The sequence below is a fragment of the Musca autumnalis genome, unplaced genomic scaffold, assembly GCF_047663935.1.
Source record: "Musca autumnalis isolate F117 unplaced genomic scaffold, ASM4766393v1 scaffold_1, whole genome shotgun sequence".
Taxonomy (NCBI): Eukaryota; Metazoa; Arthropoda; class Insecta; order Diptera; family Muscidae; genus Musca; species Musca autumnalis.
Window position 1 is genome coordinate 329,545,753 of NW_027411644.1, and position 13,291 is coordinate 329,559,043.

The 13,291-nt window shown below is 33.2% G+C and overlaps 1 protein-coding gene across 2 annotated transcripts; it reads left to right on the forward strand.

The window, feature by feature from the left end:
• Window positions 1-1,547: 1,547 nt before the first annotated feature.
• Window positions 1,548-12,072, forward strand: LOC141390443 (3'-5' ssDNA/RNA exonuclease TatD). 2 transcript variants are annotated; one of them, XM_073963376.1, is made up of 6 exons: window positions 1,598-2,207; window positions 2,263-2,493; window positions 5,080-5,428; window positions 5,493-5,604; window positions 10,202-10,371; window positions 10,446-12,072. In XM_073963376.1, exons 2-6 carry the CDS (start codon window positions 2,280-2,282, stop codon window positions 10,582-10,584), a joined length of 984 nt encoding a protein of 327 aa, XP_073819477.1. In that variant the 5' UTR covers window positions 1,598-2,207; window positions 2,263-2,279; the 3' UTR covers window positions 10,585-12,072. The 2 variants fall into 2 exon arrangements, with proteins under 2 accessions (XP_073819476.1, XP_073819477.1); XM_073963375.1 differs by having other exon boundaries at window positions 1,548-2,493.
• Window positions 12,073-13,291: the final 1,219 nt, after the last annotated feature.

Below are 13,291 nucleotides of genomic sequence, written 5' to 3' on the forward strand. Positions count from 1 at the left end.
TCTTTTAAGGCCAATATTTTTTGCCACGTCCAACAACATTTCATTTTATCCAAAAATATCTAATTTGTATAATATAGAACCACAAGTCGCGTATTCTAAAAGGGTAAACCTTGGCTTCAGCTATGTTAAATTTTCAAAAATATTGGTGATATACCCTCGTTAGCATAAATGCTGAGGGTATAAAAACATCTAGCTTGGCATGATTCCGTTGCCACCAAATTATTATGAACTTTTTTTATTTATGAACACAATGTATGAATCTTTACCTAATACTTAAGTATCATGAAAAATATATTTCAAAACCCGGGTAACTAAAAGTTAAAAGTGACCATTAAACTACTACGAGGACCTTCTTGGCATTAAGTTTTAATGTGAAAATTATATTTTTAATGCAACCATATTGCTTTATTTTACGTTTCCAAATCCACCCAATATTAAAAGTAAGCATGTAATAATAGCCCAAAGACTAATATTTGATATTTTATAAAATATTGTTTAAAATTATTAGCATGAAAACGGCCCAAAATGGATTTGGGCCGCCCATCGGCCCAAAATTAAAAATTATTTTTTATTCGGCCCAAATTTGGGCCGAAATGCCCAAAACGGCAACACTGGTCAGTAGTGCGATTCTGTAACTCAGTTTTGCTGTTATCGATAATTGTCGGTAAAATTAAAATGCTTATAATTTCGATAATTAACGAAATTTTTCGGTAAGTTAACGATGAATAAAAAGTAGTTACTAGCCTCTACGGACACAAACAGTGATGCCACCTTTTCTTTATGTTTTTAGTCATAATTTTGCGATTTAATTTTACCGATTTTTGTCTGTAACAGCAAAAATGAGTTACAGAATCCCACTACAGGCATATTAAAAAGGCATTTGAAGGAAGAACAATTATTTTTTCAACAAGTTGATGGCAACGCTAAGCGTTGTTGTTTGTTTCAGTGTAAACTTTAAAACAATAAAAATTTTGAACGCCAAACAAGACATCTTCAAATTTGTGTTTTCCTACCTCTCGATTTTTTAAACTAACGGTCCGAAAACAGAAATACAACGCTTATACATTAGAGCTGGCAAACCATCGATATTCCCAACATTAGATATTTTCGATATAATGTTTTAAAATATCGATTGCTATCGATATTATCGTTAAGTTGTCATCGCCATTAATTTGGAGATGAAAATGGCGGAAATGTCAATGATTTTCTTGAAATTATGCAAAACTAGTTCACAGAAATGTAAAGGAGAATAAGCAACAGCTTTTATTTTATAAAAAATGTAAAAAAAATACATTTTATTTAACCGAAAAATGTGTACGTGTGACTACGGACTTACTTTCTTACACACACATAACCAAAAAGCGGCGAAATTTCTATTTATTTCAATGGATTTCAGGTTAGGGGTTTTTGTTCCGATAATATCGATAGGCAAAACTATCTATCGATATTGAATTTTTAAATAATAATCGATATTATCGATAGTGCCATCGATTTTTTGCCAGCTCTATTATACATAGTACTTTTTACTTGTTGTATTAAAAATAACCGATAATCATTTCCATGTAGGGATATATAGTTGCGGTCAACTCATCGACTTGTGTATCTCTACTACGAAACGAACCCAGTCAACACCACCAGCCAGCAGTCGAAGTTGAGGAGACTTGTATTGCAAAGTTCCTCTAAAAAGTTAAAATTTTACTAAAAAAAAGAACAAATAATAAATAAAATACAAACTAAAAGCAAAAATAATATTAAACAGCAACTATTTACATTAATAATCCGCTAAGCTAATAACTTAAATACAACACAAAAGATTAAAAAAGAGGTGCTTCTTCTTGACGACATTGACCAGATAATTTTCTTTCATCATAAGCTAATTGAATTTACACACACACTCATCGATAATATACGACGCAACGTCTTCAAGAGGAAAGGAAAAACAAGCAGCACAAGAAGAGTGGCAACAAAATAAATTAAAACAATAACAAACATTTCGTCATTGCTATTTTCGTCTGGTGGAAATAAAGCAGAACGAAACTACAACGCCTGCCAGCCAGATCCAAATCAGTGAACAACTCTTACTAATATAATCGACGACGAGAGCCTAAAGACTGAACTAACAAAACGCTCATTAGCTAAACGGGGTGTGGAGTGGGAATCATCGTTGTTATTGTTATTAGTTTTGTTGTTATTGCCACATTACATAGGTAGTGTGTTTTTGTATTATATTACAAGGAAAACACATTAAATCAAATTCTTCAGTTTCGTTGGACCAAATCATGGCGGCAACCCAAGCAACAGCTAACACCAATCCTCCTGAAACCGTTCCAAAAGTTGTTAACACTGATGAAGTTACCTCAGATTTGGGTTTCGATATGGAAGATATGAAACATTGTTTTGACAATTTGATTGTCATTGATGCAGGAGCAAATCTGACCAATAAGAAATATAGCCGTGATTTGGATTCTGTCATACAAAGAGCCAAAGATGCCGGTAAGTTGATTTGTTCACATTGTAACCTTCAAAATGACAAAGAAATGTATGATGGAATGCATGGCGGAGAATATTTTAATTACTTAATTGACCTAAGAGTCAGGGGCGTGTATTTTAAATGTTTGTGTGGGATGGGTATAAATCTAATGGGAATAAAGATATTAAAGTGTTTGCCTTTTGAAATGATTATTTTGTGTAAAAAAAACTTTATGACATTAGGTTTGTCCTTGTTAATACAAATGTTACTGAACATATATATTTCCTCAGCAACTTTAACAACTTTTTAATTATACAATTGTAAAAGAACGACATTCAGTACAATTCGTAATAATTATTACAAATTATCGAGTACACGGACAGGCATATTTTTTAAGTGATATAGTGATCCATTTCACTTTTCACTTCATCCACATTGATTATTATATGTATTTGATTTTTGTTAACTACCTTGATAAACCCTTGCATTATCTTTCTTATCACAAAGATATCGACTATTGTTTAGGATGTTTGCTATGAAAACAACAACTGTGTTTCAATAGTATCAAAGAAAGCTGGTAGATTTGAAAGCAATAGTAAAAGCTATAAAATTTGTCAGTACAATATAACACGTTTCGTATTAGAAAATCTTCTACATACACGTACATGTAAAATTGATGTAAGATTTTTTCAAAACATGTGTAAATAATCGTGATTATAAAAATAGTAATGCAGACAAATGGACATGGAAATAGTATGAAATCAATAAATATGATTGGTCACTCAACATAGTTCGATTCTTATTATTATAGAATACCACAGGAAAGAGAAATCCAATGATGGCGGGTTATCCGATACCAGATTGACCCGCAATCACACAACACCTGTGTTCCGACCAGCAGCTGTCACCTCAGTGTAAATATGATTGTTTATATACTACATAAAATAGTATGCCACAACCGTAGGAATATTTATTGTCGTATTCTACTATGCCCCAGGATATAAAATTTTATGCTAATCGGACCCTATTTGTGGCTTGTAGAACGACGATAAAATCGAAGCAAAATTTCCTAGTTGGTCCATTTCACCCCTAAATTCACTTAAATTTCCTGACGATCGGTACATAATGCGGGCTGGAGTTTTTATTACAATGTTTAATGGTTGGACAGACAGACAGACATAAGTAGCTAGATCGTTTTACTTCGTAGAGGCATGGAGATGAGTATATCAAAAGTGTACATGTTGTAGTTGTAACAGTGTTTTTATTTATGTTTTCCAGTTCTAGGAATGTGCCTATTTCGGTGGGATGTAACCACAGATCTACTGGAGTTAGCTGAGTAGGTTTGGTAGGGCAGATGAACATGTGCAGTGTCACTTGATGGGCAGACGTTTTACATGAATCCTTGCCCTGTAGGAATTTAGACAGCAGCACCATCCGGAGCGTAGTTGATGTTCTCCGAGGACCGCATTTATTTCAATCCAAATCCAAAGTTGTACATAGTTATGCACTATGTTTAAAAGAGGTTGTAAACTATATACATATAAGCTTGGAGAACTTTAAATATATGAGACATAATGGGGGTTATCATGAATGAAATTTCCCCGTGACTTTTGGTTTTCCGCCGTTGCAACTTAAGGAAATTTTGAAATTTCCCCGTGAGTTTTTTTTCGCTGTTGCACTTGAGGGAGAAAGTGAAAAAATTCACGGGGAATTGCCGTTCATGATAACCCCCAATATGATTTCATAATGATTATTTTCAAGAATGTTTCCATGTCCCACCTTCAAAATCAATAGTTGAACTACGTTTCCCAAACAAGCTAATCAGGATCACTTGATATGCATTCATTTATCACTGTTATCTTTTTTTATCGCCCACTCAATTTTGAAATCATAAATGCAATATTTTTTAAAACAGCTAAAATAAATTAGCTAAGCCAATATTCTTGATAACAATTGTATTATGTGAGACATACATACGAAAATATGTCGTAGATCTTGTTATTTCTACGCTAAAATAATACATAATAAAATTCTTATAAAGCATCTTTGTGATCTGATTCCACATTGTTGTTTGTTTGCAATGAGTGTACCCAACTAAAATATTTATTTTTCTGCATACATACATATTTACATATATATATATATTTTACGCACATTGTATTCTGCATAGATATTGTATGTCGAGATGTATGTTACTCTGTTTAGTTGACGCCTCTGATCATCAATGCTTTCATACGAGAAGAAAAGAAAACATGAATAGACTTATTTATTTGTGTCTTAGGGCGTCGCCTTGGTTTGCGGCTGGCGTGTGGCTGGGGAGTGTGGGCGATCGTTGTGACCTTTTGTTTTTTGTTTACTTGCTTGGTATTTTCGAACAGGAGATGCACGTAGACAAAAAGTGATCCAAATCATGCTCCGTAGGAACTGAAATGTTTATATGTAAATATCCATTAGTAGTTCATTGAAATGTGAAGATGATGGGAATGGGTTGGTGGTAATGCACTTCTTTCTATGAATATGTCTGTTTTGTGTTATATTGTTAAGTGCTGCATTTGCATTCATTTGATCACGTAATTTATGAGATTTGTTTTTATTTCTTTTCGCTACAGGCGTACAAAAGATTATGTGCCCTGGCACTTCGGTAAAGTCAAGCAAAGAAGCACTCAGACTTTCACGCATTTATCCCGATATCATTTACTCGACTGCTGGCATACATCCTCACGACTCAAAATCGATTATCGAAGATCCAAGCAGCTGGTTCGAATTTCAAGAAATAGCTGCCTCACAAGAATGTGTAGCTATTGGTCCATGTGGTTTAGATTACCAACGTGACTTTTCCGAACCAGATGTACAAAAAGAGATTTTCGAAAAACAGCTACTTTTGGCAAGCAATTTGGGTAAGGCCATATTGATTCATGAGCGTTCCGCACAACAAGATGTTCTCGATATACTCGACAAGTAAGCATAAATGTGTACAATTTTGTTGAATATTATTAATAAAATTTCTTTTTGTTTCTTTTAGATTTGAGAATTTACCTCCAGTCATTATTAGAAGTTTTATGGGCACTGCCGAGGAAGCAATTAAATATTTAGACAGAAGGTTCTATATCAGTTTAACTGGTTATTTATGCAAGGTAAGTTAATTTGTTATTAAGTGTCTTCCTTTTTATATCAATCATTGACAATGTATACCATTAAGTTTTGCACGTATCAATATTTACTAAATTGTACTAAGTATATGATGTTCTTGTTATTGAATTTAACACCTCATATCTGTAATAGAGGACTATTTGTTTTTTTTTTTTTTTTCAAACACAATACCACAATTTTTACTACACTGCCTACACTGGGCTATAATAATAATATAATAATTGTTCCACAAACATCCCATACGGGACAAGGTACACTTCTCTCATATCAATGAGTGCACCCCGATTCATATTAGCTCAATGATATGGGACCTACTGTTTATCACCGAGCCCAAACAGCGTGTCTTAAGACACCACTTGTAGAGAAGTTTTACATGGCTGAAATACTCAGGAAATGTCGCCAACATTACTGAGGGCTATAACATGAAATAAATAGCCTAGTGCTCTGATAGCTAGTAGGTTTGGAAATATAGATTTTGCACTAAAAGGATCATGTCTGTTCCCGACAATGGTTCAAAGGAGTATGCAACCAGCCTTCTAATCAAATCTGCTGCCTTCCTCATTACGAAGTATAAAAACAGTTATATTTTCTCAAAATAGTTTCAAAAGTTAAGCTGAGTACACATTGCCAGTTTTGAATGACAGCTTTGTTGGTGCTTGCTAGTGTGGCCGTTCATTTTTGTCATTCATCATGCAACCACAAAAATGTTTTGTGGTCGCTGGACGGTGGGACAGTTATCGATAACTGCGAACTATCGACATTCAAAACTGACAATGTGTACTGCTCTTTAAACCTCATTGCAACTCATGCTGTCTGTTGTGGAATTCTGTAACTCATTTTTCGAATTACCGACAAATATCGGTAAAATTAAAATGCTTATAATTTCGGCAATTAACGAACATTTTCGGTAAGCTAACAACCAAAATAAAGTCGTAGATAAGTCCTACCGACCTATTTTTGTCGATAACTCAAACAATGTGTTACAGAATTCCACTTCTAGTATTGAATGTTGAACGACCTTATACGGAGATTCACCAGATGAGGTGTATCAGCTATAATCAACCTCATCTAGTGTCGGTGACCGAGAGCGCTAAAAATGTTGTTAACTCCAGATTAATATAACAGTAAAGTTAGACTGTTCCCGGCGATTTTTCGCATATTTTTTGGCGTGACAAAAAACATTGGTAGCAGCATTTATTTTATATTGCCCTCACGTTTCTAGTACTCTTATTTATATCCTTGTAGTCTTTAGATCCATGCCGGTTTCTTTTTCGCAATTTGTTCACTTTTTAGAACATCATTACTTTTATAACCTTCTCCACATTCGTTATTTGAGTAGTTTTTGTGTTTCGGAAAAACGAGGCTTCATTAATTTTGTTGTCAAACTTTCCAGTGATCTGCGCTACCTATCATTGATGATATATCATCATTACTTGACTTTTTCAGCTTCTCATTTATATCTACATATTTCTATAGTGCCCAACTGATCACTCGTGACCGTATAACTCAATCCCTCTAGAGTTTAATTGTCTCATACAACATTGACTAGAAAAATAGAAAATATTTAAAACAATTTTAATTTTTCTCTCTATATTTCGTCTGCTCCGTCGGAAAAGGTCGTAAGTCCCTTTCAATAAATTTTTCAGGAGGAAGAAAAAACATTCCAGCGCTTTCTGTATTAAAGATTTTATTATGGTGGTAAAGGCAGTGTTTTTCGTTTATTTATTCCGCTTCAATGCCTGTACTTTGTTTGATAAAATTCCGTCGCGTTTGAGAGATAATTGGATGTCTTTGGACTTACGACCTTTTCCTTGTACAGTTTTGTATTTTTGTAGGGACTTACGACCTTTTCCTACAATTTACGGACGTTTTTAAAATAAAATATTTATACTTTACAATACAATGAGGAAAGGGTATTATAAGTTTGTTTTGTCCAATATTCGTGTAACATCGCGAAGTATTCGTCGTAGACCCCCTCCCCTGGCCATTTTTTTATATCTTGACGAGATAAAGCGATCTAGCTAGCCATCCATTAACAATTGTAATAAAAATCCAGACCTCAATTTTGGACCGACCGGAAGTGACCCCATTAGATGTTGGTTATGATCGAAAGGTGTGAAATGGACCAAACCTAAAATTTTTACCCGACTTTGTAGCTGCCCTGTAGATCGCAGTAATATTCCGATTGGAGCGAGAATGATTTGAGTTTAAGACAAAGAATAAGCTTGCAATTTAACATGGTGATGAGATAATTATTAGCGGGTTTAATGGACCAAAACTTTTGTGTGAAATCTTATATATAAAAGGTAATTTGTTTATGTTTGTATGTTCCGCATAGACTCAAAAACGACTGAACCTATTTTTTTTTTGAAAATTTCAGAGAAAATACGAGGAACAACCGAGGTGAAAATAGGCTTCATATTTTTTGAATTTCGGAGGGGGCGGGTGCTTTTTTTTAAAAAATGATTTTTTGCAAAAGTTATGAGGGTATCGGTCAGAAAATTAATTTGCGAGGCAACGGTTGTTGAATCTCCGACCCTAAGTTCTTATTTCATGTAATTTTCAGATTATGCACAGGGATGTCCCTTGGTGGAAGTAGGCTATATATTTTGTTGAATTTCGGAGGAGCGGGTTACACCTGTGCCCTATTTTTTAAATGCGCTATATATAAAACTTACGAACTATTCCGTTTCCCCAATCCTGGGTACATATTTTAGCAATAAGACCCGACCAGAGTAAAATTCTAAGTCGGTATAACCATGACCGTCTGTCCGTCCTTTGAAATTAAGATACAGCTCGCAATTTTTAAGATAGATCTTTGTGATTTGGTATAGAAGTTTATATTACTTCTAGGAAGTTTGGTATTGACGCCTTCATATAGCCCCCATAGAACGGTACCTCCCGATTTCCGGTATTTTGAAGGTGCGGCCTCAATATTCCTCCGAAATGGCTGACATTTGGTATTTATTCTTCGTTTCGGGTATAAAACTTTTTCCCATAAATTTGTCTATATAGGTCCACGCCTTCATACAGCCCCATAGAACGGTGCCTCCCGAATTTCGGTATTTTGAAGATTAGCCACATTGTTTTACCGAAATTGCTGAAATTTGGTATTTAGTCTACTTCATAAACGAAAGGAAACTAATTGAAGTAAAATTAGTTGAAGGGTATAACAAGTTCGGGCTGGCCGAATTTAACGACGTTCTTACTTGTTATTGATATTCACTTGCATATACCAACTAATTTGCGATGCAAAAAAGTTTAATTGACATAAGAAAAGATAACATAAACTGTTTCAAGGGCCAGCAACGTGGACCGGTTCGGCTAATATTTAATATAAAACATGACACGTTGTAATTACGACCTTGTATTTTTGCCTTACGACCTTTTCCTTCAATTAAATTTCATGATTAATTCCGTTAATGTAAGTGGTTTCTTAGCTACATTGTAATACCAAATAGTGTCCTTTTTTGTCTACCCAAGTATTTCTGCCCCAACTCACTGCATCTTTTGTTTTTGTCTGCAAACCATGTAGAATCTTCAGCATGTAATGTCTTCCTGCGTTTAGGAAGTTCATCATCAGAGCTTTCAGAATCACCGTGAAAACCATGGGGAACTAGACCCATGACACCATCGTCTAATTCCATTCCAAATTCAGGTTGTTAGCCAAAACATGACGTCTTCTTAGTTTAATAACATTTCAATCAATTATAATTTTAGAATCATTTAATAATATAAACATTGTACTTACCCGTCCGTTAGAAGGTATTACTTTATTGAATTCAGAATACAAACTAATCTCGTTATGTGAATAAATGTCCCTAGAGAAACCACAAATTACCAGTTGATGATACAGTTAAGTAAGATATACGACAGTAAAACAGTAAAAATTTTTATTTTTTTTACAAATTTTTCAGTATATGAGGTATTTGAACACATACAGCATCCCAATTTGTATCAATGAAAAGGCCAGAAGTCCATCTTTCATAATCAGTTCGCTTATAGGGGAAAATAGATTTCAAATGTAAGTTTTCGTTGCAATATAGAAATAATCACATTTTTGTTCAAAAGTTTGGTCCACAGGCTCCGCCAAATATCATCCGATTATCATCCAAAGGTGTGGGCTAGTTCTTTACATTGTACCCCAACCATGGATGACGTTAAACATTATATCTGAACTACATTAGCTGTAGTATTCTTTTAAAGTATACATTTTCCTGTGGACTTACGACCTTTTCATACTCAAATTTGTACGTTTTGTGGACTTACGACCTTTTCCGACAAGGGCATAACATATAGAAAAACGCGATATACTATCATTTTCTTTGTAGCATACGACGTGTTTTGACTTGTACTATCATCCTGTAACAAAAACGCGATTTCCAAAAAAAGTGGACTTACGACCTTTTCCGACGGAGCAGACGATTTGCTTTGTTCGAAATTGCCAGTCTCATTGTTCACAAATTGAAATTAAAATAATCAAATTATTTTAACAATATCTTTGCAAAATAATCCTAAACCAAAAGTAACGTTTTTTATGAATTCTATTGAACTGTTTTATTCCTTTTATATTCATTTTAGGACAAATCAGATACTGGCGTTCGTCGCCTACTCGACAATGGAACCTTGCCATTAGATCGTTTATTGGTAGAAACAGATTCACCATTTATGTATCCAAATACGCGTGCTTCTAAACTTCCACAACATGTCAAGACTGGTATTACCGAACGCTCCCTATTGTACTTACACAGGTAAGCCAAACTTGTTGAAAACATTTTAAACACAATTTAGGGACATATTTAAAAATCTATCTTCTATTCCCCAGATACTGTACATTTCAACGTAATGAACCCTGTAGCTTACCCGCAATTGTTGAAATGATTGCTGCCTTTATGAAAAAGTCAGCTGATGAAGTGGCTTTGGCAACAGCTTTCAATGCCCTCAAATTATTTGGACTTTCTTAAGGTCCCCAGCTTAAGTGGCTGACACAACAAAACGAAAAGTGGTGTTGTTCAATAGTTTTGAATGTTTGCATGCAACATATATAACATACACATATTACACACATTTATACATACATACAGTGCCAAAAAAACACACACACATAAATGATTTGCTTAGCAAAACAAAACAACAAAAAATTAGAAAAAATAAAAAAATCCTAAAAAACAGGAAACGAGACTGTATAAGTGCCTTATAAAAAAATGAAAAGCAACTACCACTTTAAAGTTATTTTAAGTTAGAATGAAACATAAAACGACGTCTTAACCATACGTTAACTAATAGCAGCTAACATTAAGACGATAAAAACTCTAGTTTAAGTTTGTAATCAAAGCTAACAATGTATGGCGAACATTATTACTTTATTTAAAGTATACTCATAGAGAATGTTGAAAAGGTTTGCCATTGATTGTTAAAAAACTCATTTTTACATTGTATCGAATTTTTTATCTTATATATGCATATTTAAGTTTATACTAACAAGAGAAGTCATTTGTCTGATGCCATGGCAAAAAAAACACACGCGTAATATGAATTTAAGACCACCGGTTTTGACCGTAACAAACAACATGTATTGTAGTTTACGATTCATCTGGCATTTGGAGACTGTGCACACTCCCACTCAAATGTTAATGGATTGTTTAACTATACATCAACGAATGTATCTTCAATAATTGCTAATTAGCGTTAAAAACTGACAGCTGCAGCTTTGTTTAATTTTTTATTTTATTTTTATTATTATATAATGCCATTTTTTCCTTGGCATATTTTTTATATTCCTTTTTGTAAATATTTTCTTATGTTTTTTTTATCATTTTTATCGTTGTGTTCTCCCTCTAATCTAATAATAAGTGTAGACAAACCGTTGACTAAAGGAAAAATTCTAAAAGAAACAAAATATACCTTTAAGCATGTACTTTAAGTGCTATTTACATCAAATAAACTAAACCTCAAACGAGTTGTGCATAAAACAGACATGCAAAAATTAAAAAAAAAAAATATTATTTTGTTATTAAACAAACTTTTCTATATTTATTATTATAAGTCATTCATTCATATCATGCATATACGTGTGTATGATATAAAATTGTGATCATATAAAACATAAAGCTATATATTTTTGTTTTTTATTTTTTTAGTTTCGTAAACAATTTTTTTATAAATATACAGCAACACATACCTATATACATTTACCCATCCAATAATGTGAATAAATATAATCCACAACATTGTATGTAAAAAGTGCGTATTTTATTTGAATTTTAAGCTCCACATTTTTTTTCAAAGAAACACTCACATTCAAACAAATAAAAATAGATTTAAGTGACATAAAAGAAATGTGTAATGAAAATAAGAACAGGTTTATATGGTTTGTTAATATGAAATGAAACGTTAAATAAAGATCTGCATGTCCTTCGAGAAGGAGGACAAAATGAAACGTAAATGAAAATGTTTTTTTATTTAGTACAACAACAAAAAAAACATTCGAACTTCAGTTTTCGAGAGATCAAAATTAAACAAATGTGACTTTTTGGGAGCAAATTGTTAACACTGCGGGACTTGTCTCTACCAGTTAAAAAAAATAGTTATAAATGTATTATCCTACAACCAACTACAAATTGGTTGAAAAGTCATCTATAGATCAGCCAGATTGAAATCTTAAAAAAATGGACAACTGGGGGGCCTAATTATGTGATTCGATATCGAGTTGTTTCGTACCGAGTACTCAAAGTTGGGATGACAACATTCGTTATCGAGTAAAATTATCGAGTTATTGAGCATAAATTTGCGAGAAATTAGTCTTAGCTTAATTGTAAACTAAGAAAAAGAAAGATTTCTTATTGTCTAAAATGCACAAATTTTAGAATAATTTATTTCCCCGCAGGGAAATAGCATAAAACTAACCAGTCGAGCATAAAACTAAAGGTAAGTGAAATTAAAAAAATAAAATATTTTAAAATAATGAAGTTGTACGCACATATAGAGTTTATGGCAACAAATTATTTAATGACTATAAGTTTTTTTTGTGCAAATCTCTTGCTATTGGTCCTCAAAACAATATTTCGTCAAAATATGTAAAATTTATTTGCAATTTATAAATAATACGGAATAAAATTATACGGAGTAATTTAAAAAATTACCTACTACTTTTAGGTGACAACAAATGTATTGCAAAGGGAAAATCAGAACTATAAAGTTAATCATCTTTGTTGTAATTATGCATTTTTGAATGCGATAAAGTTCAGTGATAAAAAAGCCGTTATGCAGGATCTTGATACAGGTAAAAACACTTGAGACCATATTAACAATAGGCAATGACGAATCGCTCACAGACAAGAATGTAAAGAATGAATACTTGACTCAGTATGTATTGTCGGATAATGGGCCAATCCAAAACAGTCCGATTTTGGCTTTGAAAACATCGAAATACCTCTGGACCCTATAGGGAAAAATAGACCCTCAGTGTATTATTTTGAATCGACATATAACAGAGATCTATGGGAATGACTTCATTTTTATTACAGTGTTTTATTTAACTTGCTTTGATGTCCGTTTAGTTCAAATCTGGAAACTCATTTTCCACACAGTTGCATTTGACCAATCGAACTAACACTTTGCACACTTTTCAGATTTGGATGACAATGCATGAATACGGAATCAAAACCAATA